The 27,100-nt window shown below is 45.0% G+C and overlaps 1 protein-coding gene across 16 annotated transcripts in view; it reads right to left on the bottom strand.

The window, feature by feature from the left end:
• Nucleotides 1-27,100, bottom strand: part of LOC137368959 (teneurin-3) — an 891,767-nt gene that overhangs the window by 235,568 nt on the left and 629,099 nt on the right. For all 16 annotated transcript variants that reach the window (XM_068029337.1, XM_068029332.1, XM_068029334.1 and 13 more), the window contains one exon: nucleotides 4,457-4,697. In XM_068029337.1, the coding sequence (XP_067885438.1) occupies nucleotides 4,457-4,697 (241 nt within the window). The remainder of the gene's footprint in view (nucleotides 1-4,456; nucleotides 4,698-27,100) is intronic.

The following is a 27,100-nucleotide window of genomic DNA, read 5'->3' as shown; positions in this document are numbered from 1 at the left end:
GGATACCTGAATGGATCATCCCTGTTGCCATGACTGGCTTCTACATTGGTTACTGTGTGAAAATTCCAGCGAATTACTTTTTTTATGTACATGGCAGACAAACAATATGTACACATGATACATTTCAATTTCCCTGTAATTTTGTTTTGGAACTGTTAAATAATTATCTTACAATAAATGCAAGGCTCTTAGTTCCCCTGTAATCGTGCTTGCGAGTTGCTAAATAATTCTCATATTCCCTCCTGTGAATCCTATTAAGCAGTAATGTCATCATAAAAGATTCTGAATAGTCGACTGACCATATTAATGTGAGCTTTCTTTTATCGAGCCCAAAGCATACATTTAAATATGTATTATTGAAAACGAATTGACATCAGAGATAGTCAACCTTGTCATTTAAACCTGGGGTTCAGATGATGTCCATAAACCAGGTGACCTTCGCTCTCACTGTTTAGAATGCCATCTAAAGCTCCGAGATTGAATTACCCTCACTCCCAGCCACTCATAATTACATGTGTCAAGTGTGACGGGTGCAGCCAGCATGGGACTGTTTGAAAAAGCGATCCATTGGAAAGCAAATGTAAGCAGCTTCACGCACATCACAGCCTGCTGTCCGTGTCCTTTTATAAATTTGAGAAACTGAGGTGAAGGATCAAGCTCCTAAAGCAGGAGACCAACAAGTTGAAACGCAAGGAAGAGATGAAGTAGAAGAAGTAGTGGTTGAGTGAGGATGCAGGTTTGTAGGAAATAGGGAACACTGGGGGTGCGGGGGTGAAGGATAGAAGCTTTGCTGCATTGGGGTCTGGAAAAGATTGAATGAGGCTCAGCGGCTGAGTGAATTGTGATCTTAACACCAAGATTGCCGGGAGGTGGAAGAACATGCACGTTTGGAGTTTAGGGGCAACACTGAGCAAAACAGTACTGATAAAATAGCGTGAGTAGAAAGATTACCGTGGGGACAGAAAGGTTGGAGAGTAGAGGTGAAAGAAGGATCACCAGTCAGATAACAAGCTTTAATGAATGCTACAGATGAGCAAAAGGATGAAAGGTGGCAGGTTGCTTTGAAGGCATTCACTGCCTCCATTATTCCTCTTATGCTTGTGCATTACATGTGTGAGGGTAGATTTGGCCTTTTTATGCTTGGCATTAAGTAATCACTTGGGTGTGGCATCCAGAGGAAAGCTGGATGGAGAGGACTGCAGGCTCCAAATGAAACACTTAAATTAATGGACAGAAAATCAGGCAGGCTCTGTTATAGGTTCGAATTTCTCCCTGACTGATTTTGGCATTCAGACCTGGGGATTATTTAATGGTAAGGCATTAAATTGAAAATTCTTCCCTGACGTATGTCCTTAAGGTTTTTTTTTACAGGAAATCAATTATTCTCACATTAACTCATTGGTGTTCAAAGTATACCTTCAAAACACAAAGCAGAAGCTGCCCAAAGGTTCAACAGGTAATGCCTGCTGTAGTCCTGGGTTATTCCTAGTTATGTTGTGAAATGGTTGACCTTAAATGGGTGGGAGTAGGGCCACCATAATTAATCACACTAATGATTTAGACATGAACATAGGAGATATGATCAGTAAGTTCGCAGATGACACAAAAATTGGTGGTGTCGTAAATAGTGAGGAGGAAAGCCTTAGATTACAGGACGATATAGATGGGCTGGTAAGATGGGCGGAGCAGTGGCAAATGGAATTTAATCCTGAGAAGTGTGAGGTGATGCATTTTGGGAGGACTAACAAGGCAAGGGAATATACAATGGATGGTAGGACCCCAGGAAGTGCGGAGGGTCAGAGGGATCTTGGTATACTGGTGCAAAGATCACTGTAGGCATCAGCACAGGTAGATAAGGTAGTTAAGAAGACATATGGGATGCTTGCCTTTATTAGCCGAGGCATAGAATATAAGAGCAGGGAGGTTATGATGGAGCTGTATAAAACGCTAGTTAGGCCACAGCTGGAGTACTGTGTACAGTTCTGCGCACCACACTATAGGAAGGATGTGATTGCACTGGAGAGGATGCAGAGGAGATTCACCAGGATGTTGGCTGGAGCATTTCAGCTATGAAGAGAGACTGAAAAGGCTAGGGTTGTTTTCCTTAGAACAGAGAAGGATGGGGGGGTGGGGGGCATGATTGAGGTATACAAAATTATGAGGGGCATTGATAGGTTAGATAGGAAGAGACTTTTTCCCTTAGCGGAGGGGTCAATAACCAGGGGGCATAGATTTAAGGTAAGGGGCAGGAGGTTTAGAGGGGATTTGAGGAAATAAATTTTCACCCAGAGGGTGGCTGGAATCTGGAATACACTGCCTGGAGTGGTGGTAGAGGCAGGAACCCTCACAACATTTAAGAAGTATTTAGATGAGCACTTGAAATGCCATAGCATACAAGGCTACGGGCCAAGTGCTGGAAAATGGGACTAAAATAGTTAGGTGCTTGATGGCTGGCACAGACACGATGGGCCAAAGGGCCTGTTTCTGTGCTGTATGACTCTATAATTGTCAGGATTTCCTGGGTAGTGAGGGGGGGGGGGGGGGAGGGGGTAAATCAATGGATCAGGGTTTGTGTGACTGATTGCTTTCCCTTAACCTCTACTGGAAAGTGCTTGCGCAACTGTGTATGCGCGTACCTGTGTGTTTGTGTGCACATGTGCATTCGCTTGGCTGCCAAGACCCTCGCACGGTAAAAGGTCCTGTTGATATACACTATTGTGTATCACAGCTCTGTGTGAGGTACCCAATGCTGCTGAACCCTGGAAAGCCATGCCCTATCATGAGTCAGTACCTTCAGGATGAGGAAGAGCAGAAAAGTAGATGTGGGAAAGAAATTGAATCCAACGAATGAAGAAAAGCATCCCATAATTTGAGCTCATGTGCTGGATTATTAAATAGACCCTTATGTGGTTTGGTGTCTAATGTTTCTTTATACCGTTCCTGTGTAGCATCTTGGGGCTTTTTATGATGTTAAAGGCACTATAGAAATATAAGTAATTGTTGTTGATCCTCTACACCCTGTCGGCCAAATGACTGGACTCCATAGTGAGAAACGTATTTATAAAGATTGTCCTGTCTGTTGGTAAGAGGCAACGGGCCCTATTTACTGCTCAAAATTAGATCCAGCCCAATATGCACTGCTGACCCAGAGAACTTGCCTTCCCCTCTGTGCTGAAACCCAAATAAAACCAGCCAGAAACTAAGCTGTTCAAAATACAAATTACTTAAAAAGATGCTAAGCAGGCCGTGGCTGAACACTGCCATAGCTAAGAAGACCCACTCCACGGCCATTTCGCTCTTAAGTGCCCCAGTTCCAAAAAAGAGAGATTGCATGGAATACAAAAATTACAGAAGGAGGCCATTCGACCCACTGTGTTTGTGCCAGCTCTCTGCAAGAGCAACTCACCTATTCCCATTCCCCCGCCTTTTCACTGTAGCCCAGCTATTCTCTTTCCTTCAGATAATTATCCAATTCTCTTTGGAAGGCCTCAATTGAATCTTAGGTAGCTCATTGCAGATCCTAAACACTTGCTGCATAGTAAAGTTTTTCCTCATCTCCCCATTGCTTTTTTTTGCCAATAACCTTAAATTAAATAAAGTTACCACCAGCTTTAAAGAAACACTTTAAAATCCGCACCGTTCATTGGAGATTGACCTCCTTGTCTCCTTGACCTATCTCTTTGAGCATAATCAGAATGATTTGTCTCGAAAAGACTGATGAGACAGAACAAGTGACCAAGAATATGTAGTTGTTCAAATGTGACTATAATGTTCAGTGAGGTCCATAAATGGCCATAATACAAATGAGTGCTGATGCAGGAATCTACCCTGTGCATGTGTGAGGATAATTCCATGATACAAACTTAGTTAAAGCAACAATGACACTTCTGTTAAGAAATAATATTAAGGGATATGGGACCAAGGCAGGTAAATGAAGTTAAGATACAACTGAGCCATAATCTAATTGAATGGCAGAATGGACTCGAGGGGCCGAATGGCCTACCCTGTTTCTATGTATTTTCTACATTATAGAAAAGTGCAAATAGTAAATCTTTCCACAAAGATTCATTTAACAAAGGCACTTTTTTTTTAATGCCAGCAACCGTTTAGTTTGGATTCTGAGAGACTGGAGCAGTCTGTGCTCCCCAACCCTGTAATGCTTGCAAATTAAATCCAACTCTCCTCACCCAGTGGCAGAATTTCAAGCTTGCAAAGATCCTGGGACTGTCATCCTGCCACTGTGAAAAGGGAGCCAGTCCAGGTTAGCTGCAGAAGAGCCAGGAGAGACACCCGGAATCCCAGGCCAAGCATGTGCCAGCAATAAAAAAAAGGTTCAGCTGATGCGTGTTGATCCCTGTATTATGCACTCATCAGAACATTACATTTTTGCCTCATTCGAAATGGCAGCCTCTCTTGACTCTTCGCAAGGGCATTTACGCTGGGTTTACACGTGTACCTGGTCTCCAGTGGCACATTGCTGCCAAGAACCCAGCTGTCCTGCAGCTGAACAGATTCCGGCGTGGTGGGCAGCTCGCTGGGCAGGACGGCCGCGGGGCCCGGGCTCTGGTTCCTCCTCTGGCTCAGCGAGTTCCTGTTGAGCGAGGTGACAGAGGGGTGCTGCTGGGTCAGGTGCTGCTTGTGCACAGGGGGCAGCGGCGGCTGTAATGTCGACTGGCTCTGCTGGTTGGATGGTTGCTCTAAAAGGGACAAAAAAGAGGGGAAGAAAAGAAATTGCAAAAATGTCAGTTTGTTTCAAACTTTTGTCTGCCAGAGTCCTGGGATGAACATGGAAGAGTGACCCGGATGGACTCCTTCGTTCATCACAGTTCCATCTTGGTAACATACATTCTAGTTAGATGCATTAAAGATATGCTGAAGGCAACTGACGTGTCAAGCTGCACTGGTGTTGAATCTCAAACTGTGGTAATGAATGTGGCAAATTTATAGTATGAGACAAATCAGCTCACTAATAGAATAATACAGTACAAGAGGCTATTTGGCTCATCATTGCTGTACTGGCTCTCTGAAAGAGCTATCCAATTAGTCCCACTCCCTGCTCTTTCTCCATAGCCCTGCAAATTTTTCCAATTCAAGTATTTATCCAATTCCCTTTTGAAAGTTACTACTGAATCTGCTTCCACCAGCCTTTCAGGCAGACCATTCCAGGCCGTAACTACTTGCTGCATTTTAAAAAAAACTCGCATTGTGTCTCTTCTCAGCCACTTCACCCAATGAGGTTTAACCGGCCTTACGGTTAAAAAATAACAAATATGAAATAAAGTAAAAAAGCAACATAAAAACTTAAATCATGCTCCTTGATGGCTCAATGGTAAACCTGGTATGGTACTGAGCCAAGTATGGCAGGAAGGACACAGATTTGATTCTCCATTATGTGCTGAGTAAAAGGAAAGAGTTGCAGTTATATAGCGTTGGCAACTTGTGGGACATTCACTTGTTGAGTGCACAAGAGTACTCCACGTTGGTAATGCAACATGTTCCACTGAGAGAGCAGAAGTATTACTTACACACACACACACACCATTTAGCAGAAACCCATTCTGCGGAGCAGATGTTCCTTCATGCCCATTTTACAGATTGTAGCACACGCTGATTATAGCACTCAAACCATCATGTACCTAATGACCATTAAATCCATTAGGCTGCCCATTTCCTTGACTCATGCTGCACATTTTTCCGACTTTGCAAGAGGCACATGCTGGGACACCCCTCCTGGAACTGGGGAACCTCCTCCGAGCAGTCGGTACCGGCTCCGTCACTTACAAGCTGCCTCCTGATTAATACGCCCCCAATCTGCCAAAAGAGGCTGTGCTTGAGGTCTAGTTTCTGTACACAGCTTCAAATGGCATTACCAACTCAATTAGGGGGCTTGTACGTTGGCTCACTTCCTGAAATAGCTGGCTCTGAACCTTCCACTGCTCTGCTAAGTTTGCAATGCATTAGAAACTGTGTCTCTCTGCAGCACAGACTTCCACAATCCAAGCATTCTCAGTTTTACTTAGTTTAACAAAGACTGAGGTGAAAATAACAGATCTCCAGGAGCAGAAATGAGTACATTATTTTACTTTATGAATTCTTGCATTTTTTATAGTGGGGGCAAATCCAACTTGGGCAACTGTGCAAAACGGGTGATTGGGAATGGACAGCCTGCTCCACACCCCGCCGAGATATCAGGGTGAAAAGGGTGTGAAAGGGACAGTCGATCTGCTAATGCTCATTTTGCATTACTGCCCACGATAAGTGTCACCCCCTCCCTCCTCCAGTGTCTTGTTACATCAAAGCACCTCACCGCTTCACCCAATAGATTACTTACAGAGCACTCACTGCTGATATTTAGGGAAGAACTAACCTGGTACAATTGTCTTACAAAATAAATTTAGCAGATTAAAATGTCTGCTTAAGAAAAGATCAATGTTTGCATGTTAAAAGGCACTACATAAACACATTGTTGATGCAGTGTGATTCCTCTCCAGTACATTTTAAAGGTGCCAGTGCTGCCATCGATAATATACACTGAACCTGTTGAAGCAGAATCTGTGCAGTGAAGAGCATTGGAAATTACTGTAACCAATTCTAGAGTCTTGGGGACTTGTAGATAAATAGTTCAAAAACACTTTACAGCACAAGACACTCACAGATGGAGCCAACCTGTGCGTGTTTTCAAGCTGCTTTAGAAAATCTGAAAAATGATCATTTTTCTACAAATGTTTTACCAAATTAGTTTCTCACAGTAACAGGCCATGGTTTGCAGAGACAGGTTATCTTAATGCCAGTAGTTAGACTTGCCCATGCACGCTTGGGTTTTTAATGTTTTTGCGTGGCAGGTTGCTGAAAGTGCGAACTGATAATGTTGCAGTGAGGGACACTAGGCATCTGGGACCCGATGGAACAGGGGAAAGCAACCTACCAGATTAAAGGATTGAGAAATAAGCAATGCTAGGATTAAGCAGGAAGTGTAAATTATACTGAGTGAATTCAATGTCAAATCAGGCACAGAAAGAGACATAGGCTGGGATTTTATGCTGCCAACGGGGATCTTGACCTCCAGCAAAAGCGCCGCCGAGAACCCTGCATTACCCTTTCTGAGGGAGGCCCGCCTATTCAAGTGCCAATTAGGCACTTAACTGGACAGCGGCGGGCTTTCTGCAGGATCAAGCACCCCAGCGACAGAAGTCTCGCCCTCTGGAAGCTGCCGGCCAATTACAGGCCAGCAGTTCTTTAACTGAGCAATGCCACTGCAGAGGCGGTGGCTGCTGCTGGTGGAGTACCCACCCAAGGTTAAGGAATGGCGCTTGACCCAGGCCAAAGATAGGTCAGGGTGGGAGGGGTCTCGCGAGGTGGGGGACGCAGGGGAGGGTATGTGGTGGGGGGGGGGGGGGTGTCAGCAGCAAGGGCAAGGGGCGGCCCTCAGCGGCCTCTCCCTTTCCCGTTGCAGGCTCCCTTGTTCAGCACTAAGTGCTTTTTAACAAGGGCATCCCCCTCCCCCAACCCCGGGAGCCGGCAAGAATCCCGCATGGTTTTTCTTGCCTTATTCCCCGTGCAGCGACAGGTCGGCCCGCCACTGGCCTAATCGCAGCAGCGGGATGAGGCCTTTAATTGGCGACGGGGCGGGAAGGCCATTCACAGGCCTTCCCACTCGGACTTAATTTTGGCACAGGCAGGAAGATGGTGGGGCCCCCGTTTACATGCTCTCCCCACCTCAAAACCCGTCGCAGAGGGAAAGAAAAATTGGGTTAAGAGAGAAAAGAATGAGGCAGTGAAGTTTTTTTAAAAATTAAAATTATTTTTAAAAATAGCAATTAAAACCTGAAGGAATGAGACTCCACATTTAAAACAGTTAATTTTCAGTGCCAGAGAGGTTGACTGGCAGTAATTGCCACTTACCACATTGTTAAAATGGTACTTAGACTGACATGGGCAATACTTAATTTTTTGTGGCAAGTTTAATTTATATTTATTGTGCAATGCAGCAACTTCATGGTATTCAACTAGATTTTAGCGGTGAGGCAGACAGTGGGATGCTACATTTGCGAGGCTAATGGCAGACTGGCGCAACTCATACTGCAAAGTTTGGATATTTGAGTTTAACAGTGCACCTACCCCTTGCCTGAGGTTGCTGCACCATTTACACATAAATAACAGCAAGCACCATTAGCCTCACCGTTCTTTTGACAGGAAATGGTGGCCCATTAAATTGCAAAGGAAGCTGTTCAGGCTGAGAAGGAATTTCTTACAAAAAACACCTCTCTAAAGAAAAATGTCACATGATGTTTCTCCCCCCCAGACATTTATTTTCTTTTTGTTTTGTGTCCCGCACACTCTCCACCTCTCTCAGGGTACTATTTTTGAGAGCTAAGCGTGAGCTGACTCCTACAGTTAACACTGCAATGTAGACGAGTGCAAGACCCCACCATGCTTCATTTGGCTGGTCCCCATGGTTTCCACCTGGCTTCCATCTGGAACCTCCTCCTCATCGATGGTAGAGAGATAAGTGGGAGCTGGCCATCTGAAGGTGCTTTAGACACTTGGTGTTTGTACAGTTTGGATTATGGGAGAACAATTTCCAGGTGCTAAATGCAGCTCCATTATCCTGACAAGTTACCCTTTGAAAGTAGAAGCACAGAACTGGATTTTCTTGCTTTTAACAATGGGAATTCTAAATCTCTGGCCTTGAATAGAGAAAAAAGGAGAAAGCGACTCAAGGAGGTCAAAGGTCTCCACCTGACTGGCCTCCTAGCGTCATGCCACTTACTATATGTGGGCTATTGGGATGATTCCCAAACTCAGCCAACACTGAACATTTCAGTGGCACTGTTGAATGCTGCTTGACATTGGATACTAATCCTGCCAAACTGTAATGGATCAAAGCAGGATGCAAATCCGGGAGGACCAAATGTCATCTCACAGAGAATATGAATCTTTTATCCCCACTTTCTTTGTGGGTGGAGGGCAACGTTCCACTTAAAATCAGGTCAACATCTCTGTCCTGCTGTGGACATATTCTGAAAACATTTTCTTTTTCAAACATATAAATCATGAATTATGGATAAAAAATGTGTTTTTGCAGACAGAACCGTGATTGGGTGGTGTGAAACGCAAGGAAGTTGAGAGTACTTTCCCCCAACTATATTGCAGTATTATTTATGATTGAATGCTATCACTTGGCATCCTGGTGAGAGGCAGCAAAAATATGCTATTGCTTTGTGTCCTGAGGTAACCCCTGGCGAGAGGCAACTAAAGTTCAGAGGAGCGAAGAGGCACGTCAGCCACATAAAAAGAGCAATTTATTAGCAGGTAGAGAGGAGTTGCTTTTTTTATTTTTAACTGCACGATCCTGCACACTCTCAGCACAGAGCTCAATGGCCATGGTTAAGGGGAGGACTGGGAATGAATGGGTCTGTGATTGATTGTGCTCTACTCGGCCACTTAATGCATTAGGTACAGATGCCAAAATATACAGCAGATCATAGCACGAGCCGAAAGGATTACAAAATGAAATTTATGGAGCAGCTAAAAGATTTCAGATTTCTAAGGACAGCAGAAATCTGATTACAAAGCATGTATTTTGCTCTCTATTTTTCAATGTCACGCTGTCGTGGGGTGCCCATCAGTGGGCTGTTATTTCAAAAGCTTTTGATTAATATTTCATGGAACAACTGAAATTACATCCTTTGTAGTTTGCTCTTCAAATGGGGCTGAGTGGTATCCGGCAAATATCTTTTTACGGGCTGTGCCTGATTTAATTTGAGGCTACTTCCACAAATCGCACTCAGTTTTATCGGAGGGCCGTTCAAGCTTTGCTGTAAACAAGTCAAATGCTGTAAAGGTGAGGTGACGTGCTGCAATGCAGCCGCACAATCCCCCTGGACCTGCTTTAGTCTGAGAAAGCACAGGGAGCCAAACACAGCAAAATGAAAAGTAATAACTTAAATGCAGCTCTAAAATTAATAAAAAGAAACATTTCTTTGAGTTATTCCCATTATCAGCAATCGACAAGAGAAATGTGAATTACAGTGAGTGCCCATATCACTAATTGGGCTGATTTTAACCCAAAGCACCCAGCAGAAACCAGGCGGGCAGGCAAATAAAAGCGACTCTGAGTGAGCTGTTAATGTCCCAAACCGATCCCACTACCTGCTGTTCTGACCAGGCAACATGGACACACGCCTGAAGCCACTGATGTTTCTCTTTAAACATACAGATCAGTCATCGGGCCTTGACTGCAATTTTAACTGGTGGCCTGAGCAAAGAATGCAGAGGATCCGAAACCAGAAGAGGTATGTTTTTCTAAACCTTTTTATTAAAACTTTTCTTGTGGGGCCAGGAGGAACAAAAATGCTCCTCCGAGTCCAATCAGGAAAGTTTATGCCTCCCATGCTCCATGCACCTCCCCTTCATGGACAAGAGAACCTCCTGAAATGATATATGAGGCCTGGAGTTAAAAAAATCACCTCAGCCTTCTGCTGCTGAGGTCAGGGAGCTTTGCCTCAGCCCGTCCACCTGCACAATTCCCAATTAAAATCGATGCCCTTGATTTTCCTAGCTTGAAATGCACTATTTTTCTACATTGTGATGATACAGTGTAACTACAAGTAAACAAAGATGAGAAAATGTTGCTGGTGGTGACTTTGTGGTCGATTGGAGGCATCAACAGCTTTGTTGGTGAACTTTCTTTTTTGGTGGGGGGGTGGGGGATGGATCGTGGTGGGCAAGAAGGGTGTGTGTTGCTTGATCACTTTAAATTATAACTTGAGAGACTTTCCCTTAACACCAGTCTGTGCTATATCAACACTACAACTATGCAGCTAGTTCAATCCACCTCAAACCAGTTAATCTATAAGGAGTTTGTAAGCTAGCACAAGTGCATAATGTAACATAGTTCTTTTTATTATTTAGGCTGGGATTATAATGAACACTAAAAGAAGTTCACCACAAAGATAGGTTTTACAACTTCAGAGGATTTAGTGCAGTGGGAGTGAGTATCAGGAACTTCGTGCAGACACCTACATACCCCACAGGATTAACTGCCCATTAGTTTGTAAAATCTATCCCAGTTACACAAGATGCAAAATAGGAAATATTTAGGTTTCCATCAGCAATTCATGGGCTGAATTTTGTCGGGACGGTGGGGGCCCCAATGACGGGCCCAAAAGCCATGGGCAGCCATGCCTCGGCTATTTCTGGAACACATGGTCGCATTTTGGGCCCAGCAAGCAAGTAATTAGCTGCTGGCGGGGCTCCCGTCCCTTTAAGGGATGACAGCCTGCCTGCAAGAACTGCTGGCCAACTGGAGGGAGCAGTGGGCACAGCTGGGACTGCACCCAACTGAAAGGACGCAGTGAAGGACGCCAGTCAGGCAGGCGGTGCTGCCGCGGGAGTAGCCACGGTGGACCACAGAGTGCCTGATTAGGAGGGCCCTCCAACCTCCACCCCCGAGCCTGCAAAGAGGCCACCAGGTTTCACCAGGCCATCTCCCCAAATGCCGCAGGGCCCACCCGGTGCTGGTAAAATGCCAGCGACAACTGGAAGAGGCCGTTAATTGGCCACTTAAGCAGCACAATTGTCTTCTGGGCGGAAGGGCTATCCTCTGCCTTAACTGGCACTGGTAAAATAACAAGGCAGTAGGAAGGCGATGGGCACTCCAGCCCCCAGCCTTCCCTTGCCATTTTACAGCAGCACCACCACCCCCCTTCCACCCCCTCCCAGCCCATTCACAAAGGGCTGGTAAAATCCACCCCCATAAGTGCAGCGTTTCCTCTTTTATATTAATTCAGCTTCGCTCTGATACAGCCGCTGTCTTTGTCTCATAAGTTTCTATGCGTGTCTGAAGGAAAGCACACCGCTGTGTTAAATACATAATTGAGCAGAACAAGGTGAGTGGAATAAATCATGTCAAAACCACGGCAGGGTTGCAGAAGAAAGATGCCATTGGAATTTGACCTCAATTCGCTAAAAACAACCTCAAAAGCATCAGTGCACATTCTGACTGGGCTGACCTGGGCACTGTGTCAGTGTCATTTCCTGTGTGATAACACTCACAGTCCCCAAATTTTACAATAATCCTACGTTTATTATTTTTCCTGAATTCTCTGCCCTTTTGCGCCTCTCCTGTCCCAAAGGCACAGGTGCACGTTTCCCCAGTGTAAGCCACTCATCATTATCTCATCCCAGTGAGTATTCCACATGGGATCAGCAGGCACCTTAAACATGGAGGGCATCACAATGACATCAGTCCTGCGATCAATTTTTCAATCAGCCTTCAGGCCCCCAGAGACATAGGGGAATAGGTCAGCTGCCTGGACGTGGCCTCTTAGTGGCAGACCAGGGTGGGGAGCGGGGAGGGGCAGCGCTCCAGGCAGGCTTTGACACTCCCTCTACAATGGTGACCTGGCTGCTGAGTGGATTTTTTATTTTAAAGTTTAAAAATCTGAAGAGAGGGCGCCTCCATCTTGAGGTGTCCTTTCTCTTGGTTGAAAAGGCAGCCATCTAATGGCCCTCCAGATTTGAGAGTCCGCCTGCTATCCTTAATTTGACAGCGTGCCCGTCCTCTGGCCACTAATTGTCCAATTCTGGAAAATCACTGCCAGGTGACTGTTACCCCAGAGTGTGGGCTTCTGACCCCCATTTGACCCTGAAATCCCAAAGCCCAGGTCTCCATGCCTGCAGATGCACTTTTCAGTGGAAAGTTATCAAGATTAAGAAGACTGGTTGAGCCTCCCTCGCTGAGAAGTACTGAGGCAACTTGCATACACGCCACTGTCACCCTCATTGGAATAAGCTAATTTGACATCATTGAGGAACTTCTGATCTATAATGCTGAATGCACTTGGTGCATCAGCCATCAGGTGAGCTGATAGTTACATATTTCATGCAGTCCACTGCTACCAAAACTCAGTTTATATTTGGTGTTCATCCTTTCCAGTTCAAAGTGTTTCCAACAAGGCTATTTTATTTTACTTAACCTGAAAAACATTGCGGAGAACTTTCAAAGGTTTACACATGTGCACGAGGCCGGCAAAGCAGAAGCTGTCCCAAACTGGACTTATAGAATCATCGGATCATAGAATAGTTCCAGCACAGAAGGAGGCCATTTGACCCGTTTTGTCTGCACTTCAACCTCGACAACATGACCTATCTCCTCTCTTGTGTTGCTGAGGCCCTCATCTATCATCATGCTACTTTCAGATTTGATTTCTCCATTTCTCCTCTTCAGCTTTACAAGATCCAGCCTCCAAACGTCAACTTAAGCAAAACTCTGCCACCTGCATCCTGTTTTTCATTAAGTCATGCACCCATCATGCCCATGCTTGCTGACCTTTATTGACTTCTTGTTCCCCACCTCATTAAATTCAAAATCCTCACCATTAATAAATCTCATTATTGCCTTGCCCCTACATAGCCCTGCATTGTCCTCTGAGCCTATGTATCCTTTAGTCAAATTTCCCTAACCCCCACTGCTGCCAGTAGAGCTCAGAGCCAGCAATACTGGAACTCCCTCCCTAAATCTCTCCACCTTGTCAACTCTCTGCCCATTGAAGGGGCCTCAAAACCTACCTTTATAATCATATTTTCAGTCACTGTTTCTGACTTCACTTTTATCACCTGGAGCCCATTCCTCGACGGAGCACCTTAAGGCATGTAATTACAATAACAGCATTCTATAACTGTAAGTTGGTATAGTTTTCTTTTAATTTATAAATAACTTCTGTCAAACCTGCACTGAACTCATAAATTATCTAGGTGCCTGTGTTTTATTCCAAACTCAAACACAATTTAATCTACAACAGAAATGCCTGAATCAATGTTTTCTGAAAACTTGCCATTTAGTTGACAGTCTAATATTAATTGTACACTCAGTGTACAATAGATTACAAGGGAACAGCAGTACACATACATTCTAGTCAACTTTTCTTCGTGAAATTAAGTAATCTCCTACCAATACCCTAAAACTACTTCAGTACACAAATACTCACACACTCCTCTCACATAAGAACATAAAATAAAAATGTAAGAAATAGGACTCAGAGTAGACCATTCAGCCCCTTGAGCCTGCTCTGCCATTCAATATCATGGCTGATCTTCTGCCTTAACTTCAATTTCCTGCCCGCTCTCCACATCCCCTGATTCTGTGAGAGATCAAAAATCTATCATGAATGTACTTAACCATAGAGCATCCCTCTGGGGTGGAGAATTCTAAAAATTCTAAAAATATGGGGACTCCATAGTTAGGGGAACAGATAGGAGGTTCTGTGGGAACGAGAGAGACTCACGGTTGGTGTGTTGCCTCCCAGGTGCCAGGGTTCGTGATGTCTCGGATCGTGTTTTTGGGATCCTTAAGGGGGAGGGGGAGCAGCCCCAAGTCGTGGTCCACATAGGCACCAACGACATAGGTAGGAAGAGAGAAGGGGATTTAAGACAGAAATTCAGGGAGCTAGGGTGGAAGCTTAGAGCGAGAACAAACAGAGTTGTTATCTCTGGGTTGTTGCCCGTGCCACGTGATAGCGAAGCGAGGAATAGGGAGAGAGAGGAGTTGAACACGTGGCTGCAGGGATGGTGCAGGAGGGAGTGTTTTGGTTTCCTGGATAATTGGGGCTCTTTCTGGGGTAGGTGGGACCTATACAAACAGGATGGTCTTCACCTGAACCAGAGGGGTACCAATATCCTGGGGGGGAGGTTTGCTAGTGCTCTTCGGGGGGGTTTAAACTAATTCAGCAGGGGAATGGGAACCTAAATTGTAGTGCCAGTGTACAGGATGTTGAGAGCAGTGAGGTCAGGGATATGGTTACAAGGACGCAAGAGGGCACTGGCAAGCAAGAACCTGGTTTAAAGTGTGTCTATTTCAACGCCAGGAGCATCCGGAATAAGGGGGGTGAGCTTGCAGCATGGGTTGGTACCTGGGATCTCGATGTAGTGGCCATTTCGGAGACATGGGTAGAGCAGGGGCAGGAATGGATGTTGCAGATTCCGGGATTTAGATGTTTCAGTAAGAACAGAGAAGATGGTAAAAGAGGGGGGGGTGTGGCATTGTTAATCAAGGAGAGTATTACAGCGACAGAAAGGACGTTTGAGGACTCATCTACTGAGGTAGTATGGGCCGAGGTTAGAAACAGGAGAGGAGAGGTTACCCTGTTGGGAGTCTTTTATAGACCTCCGAATAGTTCCAGAGATGTAGAGGAAAGGATAGCGAAGATGATTCTCGACAGGGGCGAGAGTAACAGGGTAGTTGTTATGGGTGACTTTAACTTTCCAAATATCGACTGGAAATACTATAGTTCGAGTACTTTAGATGGGTCAGTTTTTGTCCAGTGTGTGCAGGAGGGTTTTCTGACACAGTATGTAGACAGGCCAACCAGGGGCAATGCCACATTGGATTTGGTACTGGGAAATGAACCCGGCCAGGTGTTAGATTTAGATGTAGGTGAGCACTTTGGTGATAGTGATCACAATTCGGTTAGGTTTACCTTAGCGATGGGCAGGGACAGGTATATACCGCAGGGCAAGAATTATAGCTGGGGGAAAGGAAATTATGATGCGATTAGGCAAGATTTAGGATGCGTAGGATGGGGAAGGAAACTGCAGGGGATGGGAACAATCGAAATGTGGAGCTTATTCAAGGAGCAGCTACTGCGTGTCCTTGATAAGTATGTACCTGTGAGGCAGGGAGGAAGTTGTCGTGCGAGGGAGCCGTGGTTTACTAAAGAAGTTGAAGCGCTTGTCAAGAGGAAGAAGGCGGCTTATGTTAGGATGAGACGTGAAGGCTCAGTTAGGGCGCTTGAGAGCTACAAGCTAGCCAGGAAGGATCTAAAGGGAGAGCTAAGAAGAGCAAGGAGAGGACACGAGAAGTCATTGGTGGATAGGATCAGGGAAAACCCTAAGGCTTTCTATAGGTATATCAGGAATAAAAGAATGACTAGAGTTAGATTAGGGCCAATCAAGGATAGTAGTGGGAAGTTGTGTGTGGAATCAGAGGAGATAGGGGAAGTGTTAAATGAATATTTTGCGTCAGTATTTACAGTAGAGAAAGAAAATGTTGTTGAGAATACTGAGATTCAGGCTACTAGGCTAGATGGGATTGAGGTTCACAAGGAGGAGGTGTTAGCAATTTTGGAAAGAGTGAAAATAGATAAGTCCCCTGGGCCAGATGGGATTTATCCTAGGATTCTCTGGGAAGCTAGGGAGGAGATTGCAGAGCCTTTGTCCTTGATCTTTATGTCGTCATTGTCGACAGGTATAGTGCCGGAAGACTGGAGGATAGCAAATGTTGTCCCCTTGTTCAAGAAGGGGAGTAGAGACAGCCCTGGTAATTATAGACCTGTGAGCCTTACTTCGGTTGTGGGTAAAATGTTGGAAAAGGTTATAAGAGACAGGATTTATAATCATCTTGAAAAGAATAAGTTCATTAGAGACAGTCAGCACGGTTTTGTGACGGGTAGGTCGTGCCTCACAAACCTTATTGAGTTTTTCGAGAAGGTGACCAAACAGGTGGATGAGGGTAAAGCAGTGGATGTGGTGTATATGGATTTCAGTAAGGCGTTTGATAAGGTTCCCCACGGTAGGCTATTGCAGAAAATACGGAAGTATGGGGTTGAAGGTGATTTAGAGCTTTGGATCAGAAATTGGCTAGCTGAAAGAAGACAGAGGGTGGTGGTTGATGGCAAATGTTCATCCTGGAGTTTAGTTACTAGTGGTGTACCGCAAGGATCTGTTTTGGGGCCACTGCTGTTTGTCATTTTTATAAATGACCTGGAAGAGGGTGTAGAAGGGTGGGTTAGTAAATTTGCAGATGACACTAAGGTCGGTGGAGTTGTGGATAGTGCCGAAGGATGTTGTAGGGTACAGAGGGACATAGATAGGCTGCAGAGCTGGGCTGAGAGATGGCAAATGGAGTTTAATGTGGAAAAGTGTGAGGTGATTCACTTTGGAAGGAGTAACAGGAATGCAGAGTACTGGGCTAATGGGAAGATTCTTGGTTGTGTAGATGAGCAGAGAGATCTTGGTGTCCAGGTGCATAAATCCCTGAAGGTTGCTAACCAGGTTAATAGGGCTGTTAAGAAGGCATATGGTGTGTTAGCTTTTATTAGTAGGGGGATCGAGTTTCGGAGCCACGAGGTCATGCTGCAGCTGTACAAAACTCTGGTGAGACCGCACCTGGAGTATTGCGTGCAGTTCTGGTCACCGCATTATAGGAAGGATGTGGAAGCTATGGAAAGGGTGCAGAGGAGATTTACTAGGATGTTGCCTGGTATGGAGGGAAGGTCTTACGAGGAAAGGCTGAGGGACTTGAGGTTGTTTTCGTTGGAGAGAAGGAGGAGGAGAGGTGACTTAATAGAGACATATAAGATAATCAGAGGGTTAGATAGGGTGGAAAGTGAGAGTCTTTTTCCTCGGATGGTGATGGCAAACACGAGGGGACATAGCTTCAAGTTGAGGGGTGATAGATATAGGACAGATGTGAGAGGTAGTTTCTTTACTCAGAGAGTAGTAAGGGCGTGGAACGCCCTGCCTGCAGCAGTAGTAGATTCGCCAACTTTAAGGGCATTTAAGTGGTCATTGGATAGACATATGGATGAAAATGGAATAGTGTAGGTCAGATGGTTTCACAGGTCGGCGCAACATCGAGGGCCGAAGGGCCTGTCCTGCGCTGTAATGTTCTAAAAAAACAATATAGAATAAAGCGTAAAATTCTAAAGGTGGTGCTGGAGCAGGGGGATCTAGGTGTATATGTGCATAATTCATTGAAAGTGGCAGGACAGGTTGAGAGAGTGGTAAATAAAGCATACAGTATCCTGGGCTTTATTAATAGGGGCATAGAGTACAAGAGCAAGGAAGTTATGTTGAACTTGTATCAGACACTAATTCAGCCTCAGCTGGAGTATTAGCGTCCAAATCTGGGCATCGCACTTGAGAAAAGATGTGAGGGCATTGGAGAGGGTACATAAAAGATTCACAAGAATGGTTCCAGGGATGAGGAATTTCAGTTATGAAGACAGCTTGGAGAAGTTAGGACTGTTTTCCTCGGAGAAGAGAAGGCCGAGAGGCGATTTGATAGAGGTATTCAAAATCATGAGGGTCTGGACAGAGTAGATAGAGAGAAACCGTTCCCCCTCGTGAAAAGATTGAGAAACAGAGGGCACAGATTGAAAGTATTTGGTAAGAGAAGCAAAAGTGACATGAGGAAAAACTTTTTCACAGAGCGAGTGGTTAAGGTCTGGAATGCGCTGCCTGAGAACATGGTGGAGGCAGGTTTAACTGAAGGATTCAAAAGGGAATTAGACAGTTATATGAAAAGGACGAATGTGCGGTTACGGGGAGAAGGCAGGGGAATGGAACTGAGGGAGTTGCTCTTTCAGAGAGCCGGTGTGGACACAATGGGCTGAATGGCCTCCTTCTGCACTGTAACAATTCTGTGATTCTGTGAGTACATCCAATTCTCTCTCAACATCAACATTTAAAAGTTTCACAGCTTTAAAAAAAAATTCCTTTCTATTCCTCTTGAATAACCTCACACTCCCCCATATTATACTCCATCTGTCACACACACACACACACACACACACATACACACATACACACACACACACACACACAATCAAATTTGAGATATTCAAAAGGATTTCACTGATTAAAGAAAAAGATTGGCATTTGTGGCGCAGTGGTTAGCACCGCAGCCTCACAGCTCCAGGGACCTGGGTTCGATTCCGGGTACTGCCTGTGTGGAGTTTGTAAGTTCTCCCTGTGTCTGCGTGGGTTTTCTCCGGGTGCTCCGGTTTCCTCCCACAAGCCAAAAGACTTGCAGGTTGATCGGTAAATTGGCCATTATAAATTGTCACTAGTATAGGTAGGTGGTAGGGAAATATAGGGACAGGTGGGGATGTTTGGTAGGAATATGGGATTAGTGTAGGATTAGTATAAATGGGTGGTTGATGTTCGGCACAGACTCGGTGGGCCGAAGGGCCTGTTTCAGTGCTGTATCTCTAATCTAATCTAATCTAATTTATTTCACACCTTCACCATAAGCCCAAAGCACTTTACAGCCAATTAAGTACTTTTAAAGTGTGGTCACTGCTGTAATTTAGGAAATGGGGTAGCCAATTTGTGCACAGAGAGGTCCCAAGAACCACAATGTGATAATGACCAGATTATGATTGACCAAAACATCAGGGAGAACCGGCAATCTCTTTATTGCTACTTTCTTCAGACAGTCCCTCATTTCCCTTTGAAGTCTTTCTTCACTTCAATAGATTCTCATCTGCTTTTGCCAATTGCTGTGTGACCCAGGGGCTGGAAATACTCAAACGTGAACTCAAAGAAGAAAGAACACAGCTATTGTGAATGAACCCCTCCACTGGAAAAGAATTCTGCTATGTTGGCACAGGGCTGTCCTCTCTCCCCTCTCTTGTTTGTTTGCTGCATCAAACCCTTTGCTGAGTCCATTAGGAAGGATGTGGGCATAAGAGCAGTGACAATCCCAGACAGCGGAGGCACTCAGGTCAAAGTCTCCCTGCACATAGACGACCTCGCCGTTTTCTGCTCAGATCTGCTGTCCGTTCGCAGACTGATGAGCATCTGTGACCAGTTCAAACTGGCCTCGGGAGCCAAAGTAAATCGCAGCAAGAGCAAGGCCATGTTCTTTGGGAACTGGGCTGACCGATTCTTTGTCCCCTTCACCGTCAGTTCAGACTACCTGAAGGTGCTGGGGATATGGTTCGGAAGGGCCGGGGTGTGTGCCAAAACTTGGAAGGAGGGAGTAGCCAACGTACACCATAAACTGAGCATGTGGGAGCAGCGTTCTCTCTCCATTGTGGGCAAGTACCTGGTCATCAAGTGCGAGGCACTCACGTTGTTGCTGTATGTTGTGCAGGTCTGGCCCATACCCCACTCCTGCGCCGTGGCGGTCACCCGAGCCATTTTCCGCTTTATCTGGAGATGAAAAATGGACCGGGTCCGGAGGGACACTATGTTCAAACCTCTGGATCAGGGCGGGAAAAACCTACCCAATGTTGCCCTCATCCTGATGACCACCTTTGTGTGCGGCTGCATCAAGCTGTGCATAGAGCCCCAGTACGCAAACACCAATTGTTACTATCTGTCCCCGGTGTTGTGAAGGATAGGTTGGGTCACATTGCCATGGAACGCTCCATCCAGTTGGACCGTGCTGTACCATCTATCTTTCGTGGAAAAGTTTGTGCAGAAAAAACACCTTTGACCACCAATCCATCAGGCAGTGGTCTGCATGGAATATCCTGAAGGCCCTACGGGAAAAGGAGATGGTGGCTCCCCCGAGCAAACTGCCAAAGTCATTTGGCAGAATGCCTCATCACCAGAACTTTCAAACAAGCACCAAGACGTAGCTTGACTGGTGGTGGGAAGGGCCCTCCCCGTCAGATCCTTCCTGCATGCCCAGAATCTCTCCGCCTCTGCAAGCTGCCGTCGAGGTGGCTGTGATGGGGAAGAGACGGTTGCCCACCTCCTTCTGGAATGTGTCTTTGCAAAGCAGGTGTGGAAAGAGATGCAGCGGTTTTTGTCAAGGTTCATCCCAAGCAGCTCTGTAACACAGGAGGCTGTGCTGTGCGGGTTGTTCCCGGGGACGCATATCGAGATAAACATCAACTGCTGCTGGAGGACCATCAATTCAGTGAAAGACGCTCTTTTGTCTGCCCAAACTTTGCGCGTCTTCCAGTGCAAAGAGTTATCCAAGACCGAATGCTGCAGACTGGCACATTCCAAGGTCCAGGACTTTGTGCTGACAATGTAAACTCTGCAGAGGAAGATTTCCTCTGTTTAATATTTGTATCAAATTTATAACCACGAATTACGTGCTTGCATCTATAATACAAATAATGTCAGTATTTGCAGCAATTCAAATTTTCATTTCTTTTAGGTGCATGCTACTTGGTATTGCATTAATGTAAATGACAAACCTTTATTAAGATCTGACACCGCTGCCAATGCAATGATGTCATTGTGTCGCTGACTGCATTACCCTGCTTTGCTCTATTAACCTGTTAATTGTCTTTCAGAACCAGCGAGCAGACAATGAGGCCCTTTCAACTGTGATGCTTGTCCAGTAAGCAAATTCTGCCAGTTGCTCAATCACAGTAACTGAGCTGGCACTCAGACTACCTGATGACTTTGCTCCTGAAAGTGAACAGAAGCAGCTGTTGACAGTCATTTTGTTTTCCTCTTTCAATTTTTCATTTTGTCCCTTTTTTTTCTGAAAGTGGCAGTCAGGACTAATGGCAGCAAATTTAGAACCATACACATTCCTTCCAAATGCTGAACCCTGCACAAACCCGTTGGTGCTTGTATTTCAACATTTTATATTAAAATGGTGCATTCATGTTCAATTTCAACACTTTTTACTTTTTAACCTAACAAAAGTAAAATTAATCACCATTTGGAGTCATCCATATCCAAAAGGGCAATGAGACGATAATTCCATTAAAAAAACACACTGATAAATACAGGCAAGAGTCTGTCAACTGTAGCTTAGCTGGTTGAGCTCCTGTCTCTGAGTCAGTAGATTGTTGGTTCAAGCCTCACTCGAGGAGTAAGATTTTCCCTGTGGGCTTTGGGACCCTGTGGCCATGGTCAAATGGGGTTAAGAAGCCTGCACTGTGTGAGGAAACAGTCACTGGGGCTGTGAGGTTTTCCCTAAATTGGACAACTAGTGACCAGACAGTGGGCTTGCTATCCAATTAAGGTGGGCTCTTGAAGCTGCACAGCCACCAACACTGAAGAAGCAGTAACTGGCCTTTCTTGTGAAGAAAGAGGGTGCCCTAAGATGGAGGTATTCTTTCTCCAACTTTTATTTTAAATTTAAAAATGGCCTCAGCAGCCAGGTCACCATTCTACAGGGCAGCCTGCAGCTGCAGCTGAATCCAGACAGGCAGGCAGGGAGGGCCTCTAAGTCTGCCTGGAGCACTGGCCCCAGTCTGTCGCCAGAAGACCCTCTCCAGGCAGCTACATTGTTCCCCGATGCTTCCAGGGATCTGGAGGCTCAATAGGCTACCCATTGCTTGTGGATGGGTAGTCCTGCCGCCGCCACCACCACCACCATCACCACCCCCCCCCACCCCCACCCCACCTCCAGGAAAATGGCCTGGAGTTGGGATGCAGCTGAGGAACTGGCACGCCAGCCAACGACACAAAATTCCATACCCGCTTGCCTCCAAGGCCAAATGCAGCCCCAAGACTTGAGAACACAAATCAATGTTGATGAGCCAGTGCAGTACTGAGGGTGTGCTGCACTCTCGGAAGTGGCGTCTTTAAGGTAAGTTAAACCAAGCCTCCATCTGCCCTCTCAGGTGGAAAACATAAAAGGTTCCAATGTGCTATTCTGAAGAAATGTTGGGTGCTTTCCCTCCAGCCTGCTCATTATCACATTGTTGTTTGTAGGAGCTTACTCTGCGCAAATTGGCTGCTGCGTTTCTAATATTACAATAACGTCTACACTTCAAAAAAAACTACTTGGGTTGGTTGTAAAGTGCTTTGGAACATCCTGGGTTGTGAATGGTACTACATAAATGCAAGTCTTTCTTTTTTCACCGTTTAGCTCATCTTTCCACTGAAATGTATGATTCTTCCCATCAAATTACTTAACTGCTCCTTGAATAACTAAAGAGTCGCTCTCCCATCACAGAGTAATTCCCCCTTCCTACCTCTCTAGAGGCACTCTTCTCCTCTGACACCCTTCATCAGTTCAGAGGTACTTTTCCCCTTTTATCCATCCAATTCATTGAGGCACTTTCCCTCTTGATACACCGCTCAATGATGTCTGTTATCTAACCCTCTTTTCCTCTGGGAGAGGACACTGTGCTGCGAGTGGGAATTCCTGATCTATTGCAAGGCTAGAAATTCCAACTTGTAGCCTAGGGTGAAAGAGCAATCTCAGGAGAGAGCTGTAGTCAGGACCTGTTGTCAAGATCAACAAGAAGTGGAGCAACAATGATTTCCTGGTCATATCTCCTAGTGTAATATGTCAGCTGATGCACAAGCTCAGCTGCCTCATTCAGCTTAGAGGTTTGCATAGACTACGTAAGCCTAGCCTTATCACTCGCTGGGGTCTTTCAATGGGCATCTTACTCAAGTGGCATTCCTCAACTGGGGACTTAGACAGTTAAGTATTGGCAGGGCATTTGAAAGTGGTGGATATCATCGCTGAGCTCTGGATATCCTGTCCTCATCTGACAAGCACCTTCCAGCAGGGGGCAATGCATAGCGATCATTAACAGAACTATAGTTGGTGTTTCCCTCTCTTAGCTCAAACCAATTCCCTTTATCCCATTACTGAAGTGAGCTATTTCACCACAGATTAGGGTTCAAACCTGGGATCTTCCTCACCAATAAGGGTCAAGGGGCACCATGTGATACATTTACTCTCTGAACCATCAAGTTAGATGATAGCTATTTATTGCAGAGCTAGTTTGCCTTGTACATTGGGAGACTGGAGCAAATCTTTACTGATGTTCCTGGGAGTTGCCAAGCTGAAGGGACAACAGAATTCCCCACTTCACTTGTCTCAGCAACCTGGCATCGCTGGGTGTGGGAGAGGAAAGACTGGCAATCTAACCAAAGGATCCTTCAAGCTTGTCTGGAAAATATATAAAGAGATTACCATGGGAACCAACTTCAGCTGAATTAAATCAGCAACTTCTGAAAGGTGCATGTCATTTATCATCAAACAGCTGCAAAAATTATAATTTGGCAAATATACATTACAACAACCACATCTCCCTAGCTGCTTCTGCTGCTGGTGTTAGTTTATTTCAGATTCAATAAGACTGGCATCTGTGATCTCGCAATGTTAGAATCGCACTGTTAGCATTTTGTGGGATTTCAATTCTGCCACTGGGAGAAGGGAGCCAGGCTTAGCAGTGCAAACGCTGCCTTACATTAGCCAAAAGTGTGCGCGCGTGCAACAGACTCCATTTTGGAGGCAAAACAGCACCTGTAGTGCCAAAAAACATGGGCACTACAGAGACAAATTTTATGGCCAGTGAAGCTCCTACTCCTCTACTGACTCTGGTTGCCATGTGGCATTAGAAATGTGCTCATGAAAATTTCCTCTGACTTAAACCAGCGGAAAAGATTGCCGAAAGTATGTTGAACTGAAAGCAATGTGCGCTTAAAATTCCACAATCTTTTGTGCCAGTTATGCTGATTTCAGCATAAATACACTGAAGAAACCAGTGCAATGAGCAGAAACTTCAAGTCTCAGTTTTTGTGTCAAATCTAAGACAGATGTGTTATGAAGGTGCCTCCATTATTAATATTTTTTGAGGACTTGTGTTTAAAAGACTAGAAAATATCAGAAGAGATCCTGGACTTGTTTTTTTTTAAAAGGGTCACTGGAAGGACACTAGGGACTTTGTTTAAAAACAAACACTTACTGGAAGTCACATGTCTTAAGCTAAGTAAACAGCTGGACCCTTAAGGACTTTGGAACTGCTTGGACTTAGAGAAGTCACGTGTCTGGGTTTACAGCTCAGGAGTTTTGTTTTTGTTTTTGGATATTGTTTGGCGTTCAGTTGGGATTGCAGCCTGCTGAGAGAAACAACGCACTCATCATGTTCCACCTCTTTGAGAAACCCTGAGAATCGAGTGTGATAGCTGAAACCCCTGATGCAGTGATTCTCCAGAACTGCCTGCCAGACTAATCCTCGACATCGCCTGAAAAGAACTGCTCCAGAAAGATCCCAGTGTCAGCCGTCTCTGTGTACCTGGACACCAGACCAAAGGGCCATCTGGAACATTCCATATCATATCCTTTTTCTTCACGAATTGACAATACCTTGGCCAAAGTATTTTTCTTAAAGTTGATCTCTGCAGAGCCAGTTTTTTCATCTTTATTTTTTTCTCTTTAACCTGTGTGTGTGAGTGTTAGGTTATTTTAGAAGGGTATATGTTTATACTTTCATATTTCAAACTGTGTGTTAAGCTTTGCAACTTTATTGAAAAAGTCTTGTTTTGTAATAAATCAATAATATTCTTATTAAAGAATCCTGGTTAGTGGAATTTATTCTGAAACCAAAATAGATCAAGTATATAATTGGCCGTATCGGTAACTGGGTAAAACATTTAAATATATTTTGTGACCCGTGGAGAAGTGGAACTACAGAAAGACTATGCATTTCTCCAACCTTGGTCAGAACAGTGTGTGTTGTCATGACCATTAGTACTGAATTGAGATTGTTCAAATAGTTAATTTAGCACTTCCACAACTGATGATTTCCCCTGATTAAGTTTAGATTGGATTCTAACCTAAGAGTACTTGGGTAGGCTAGTCCAATGCTCTTCTGGTTAGCCACCCTTCCTCCAATCTCCGTAAACATCAGCTTATCCAAAGCTCTTTTGACTGTACCTTAACCCACACTAAGTCCCCACTAAGATCTATCCTATCATCCCTGTCCTTGCCAGTAGACACTGGCTCCTGGTCCTCCAATGTTTCAAGTTTAAAAATTGCATCCTTCTGTTTAACCCTGCCCAAGATTGGACTCTCCCAACTTACTTCTTTCTGGGGCAGCAGCGTCCGATAGTATGGTGGACTGGAGACTCCTGCAGGCACAGAGGAGCTTGTTTGATGCCCGCTAACTGAATGCTAATGAGGCCAGTGCCCTCTAGATAGACTGGGCGCTCCGCCGCTTGGCCATTCAAAAAACGCAGAGAGAGACGATCTATCCTCCAATTGGATAATCCACTGTGCCACAGAGTGCCCCAGATTACTACTTCCTAACAGTTTCCAATATTCCAGCATTCTTTAACTCAAACACCAAACAGAACATGTCATGCTTGCAAAGAAATTGGATCTCAATATAAAAGGGCGATCACAACCATAGAAACAAAACATGATCGACTTGGGGTCTGCATGACAGCTTTCCAGACAATCTCTTAAGAGGCTTTATTTAGTAGAAGCAGCCTAAAGAATTACAAGCCTGTCGTAATCCTGCTTGGCTGGTTCTTATTTTGGTGCTGAAATGTAGCCTAGTGTTAAAAATCACATTAATTAATTTTTAAATATTACCACCACGTTAATTTACAATTGTTAAACAAGTATAGACACCACTCCAAATTTTCATTCATATATATTTATGTTTAGACAGTGCATTTTGGAACAACTGGCCATCAATTATAATTCACAGGGTTCCTGCTGCTTTCTGTTACAGTACAGACTGCAATACCAATTTCCAGGAAGTATTACTGAGACATTCTGTATCCCATTTAAAAGCTATCGTACTCCTCAGACTTTTCCTTTCTTTTCCCTCAAGTGAAAATATTATGCAGTTTTAAAGCTTTATCTGCCAAAGATCAAGGCTTTAGCACTGTTAGTATGCAAGGTAATTTGATTTGCCTTCTCTAGACTACTGGCTGGGCTAGGATTGAAGAAGGGCAAAAATCAGGAAATTAGAGCTGCAGGTAATATGGGCAATACAGTAATAATGGGCAACTTCAATTTACATATAGATTGGGTAAACCTAATTAGCACTAATGCTGTGGAGGATGAATTCCTGGAGTGTGGTCGAGATGGGTTTCTGCAGCAGTACGTTGAAGAACCAACGAGGGATCTGGCTATTTTAGATTTAGTATCAGGCAATTGGAGAAAGGGCGAATTAATAATCTTGCTGTAAAGGAGCCATTAGGAAATAGTGACCACAATATGATAGAATTCTATATTGAGTCTGAAAGAGATATCGGCCGAAATTTTATGGTGGGCGGACGGGAGCCGGCCTCTGACGTAACATTCGGTGGCAAGCCCGCTTCCGCCTCGCCTGGGGATCCATTCCATATTTTAGGGGTCCCCAGGCTTTAATTGTGCCGAGGCGGGACTTCCACCCACTTGAGGGAGGAAGTCCTGCTTCATTGAGCTGCCAGCCAATCAGTGGGCCTGCAGCACTTAGTCCCAGCAGTGCCACCGGAGTCGTGGCCACTGCTGGGACTGCAGGCCAGCCGAAGATAGAAGATGCGAAGCCGAAATGCGAGGTGATGCATTTTGGAAGATCCAATTCAAGAGTGAACTATACAGTAAATGGAAAAGTCCTTGGGAAAATTGATGTACAGAGAGATTTGGTTGTTCAGGTCCATT

Source organism: Heterodontus francisci, chromosome 4 (assembly GCF_036365525.1).
Source record: "Heterodontus francisci isolate sHetFra1 chromosome 4, sHetFra1.hap1, whole genome shotgun sequence".
Taxonomy (NCBI): Eukaryota; Metazoa; Chordata; class Chondrichthyes; order Heterodontiformes; family Heterodontidae; genus Heterodontus; species Heterodontus francisci.
The sequence above is the reverse complement of the archived record's forward strand: the minus strand, read 5'-3'. Positions and strand labels throughout refer to the sequence as shown.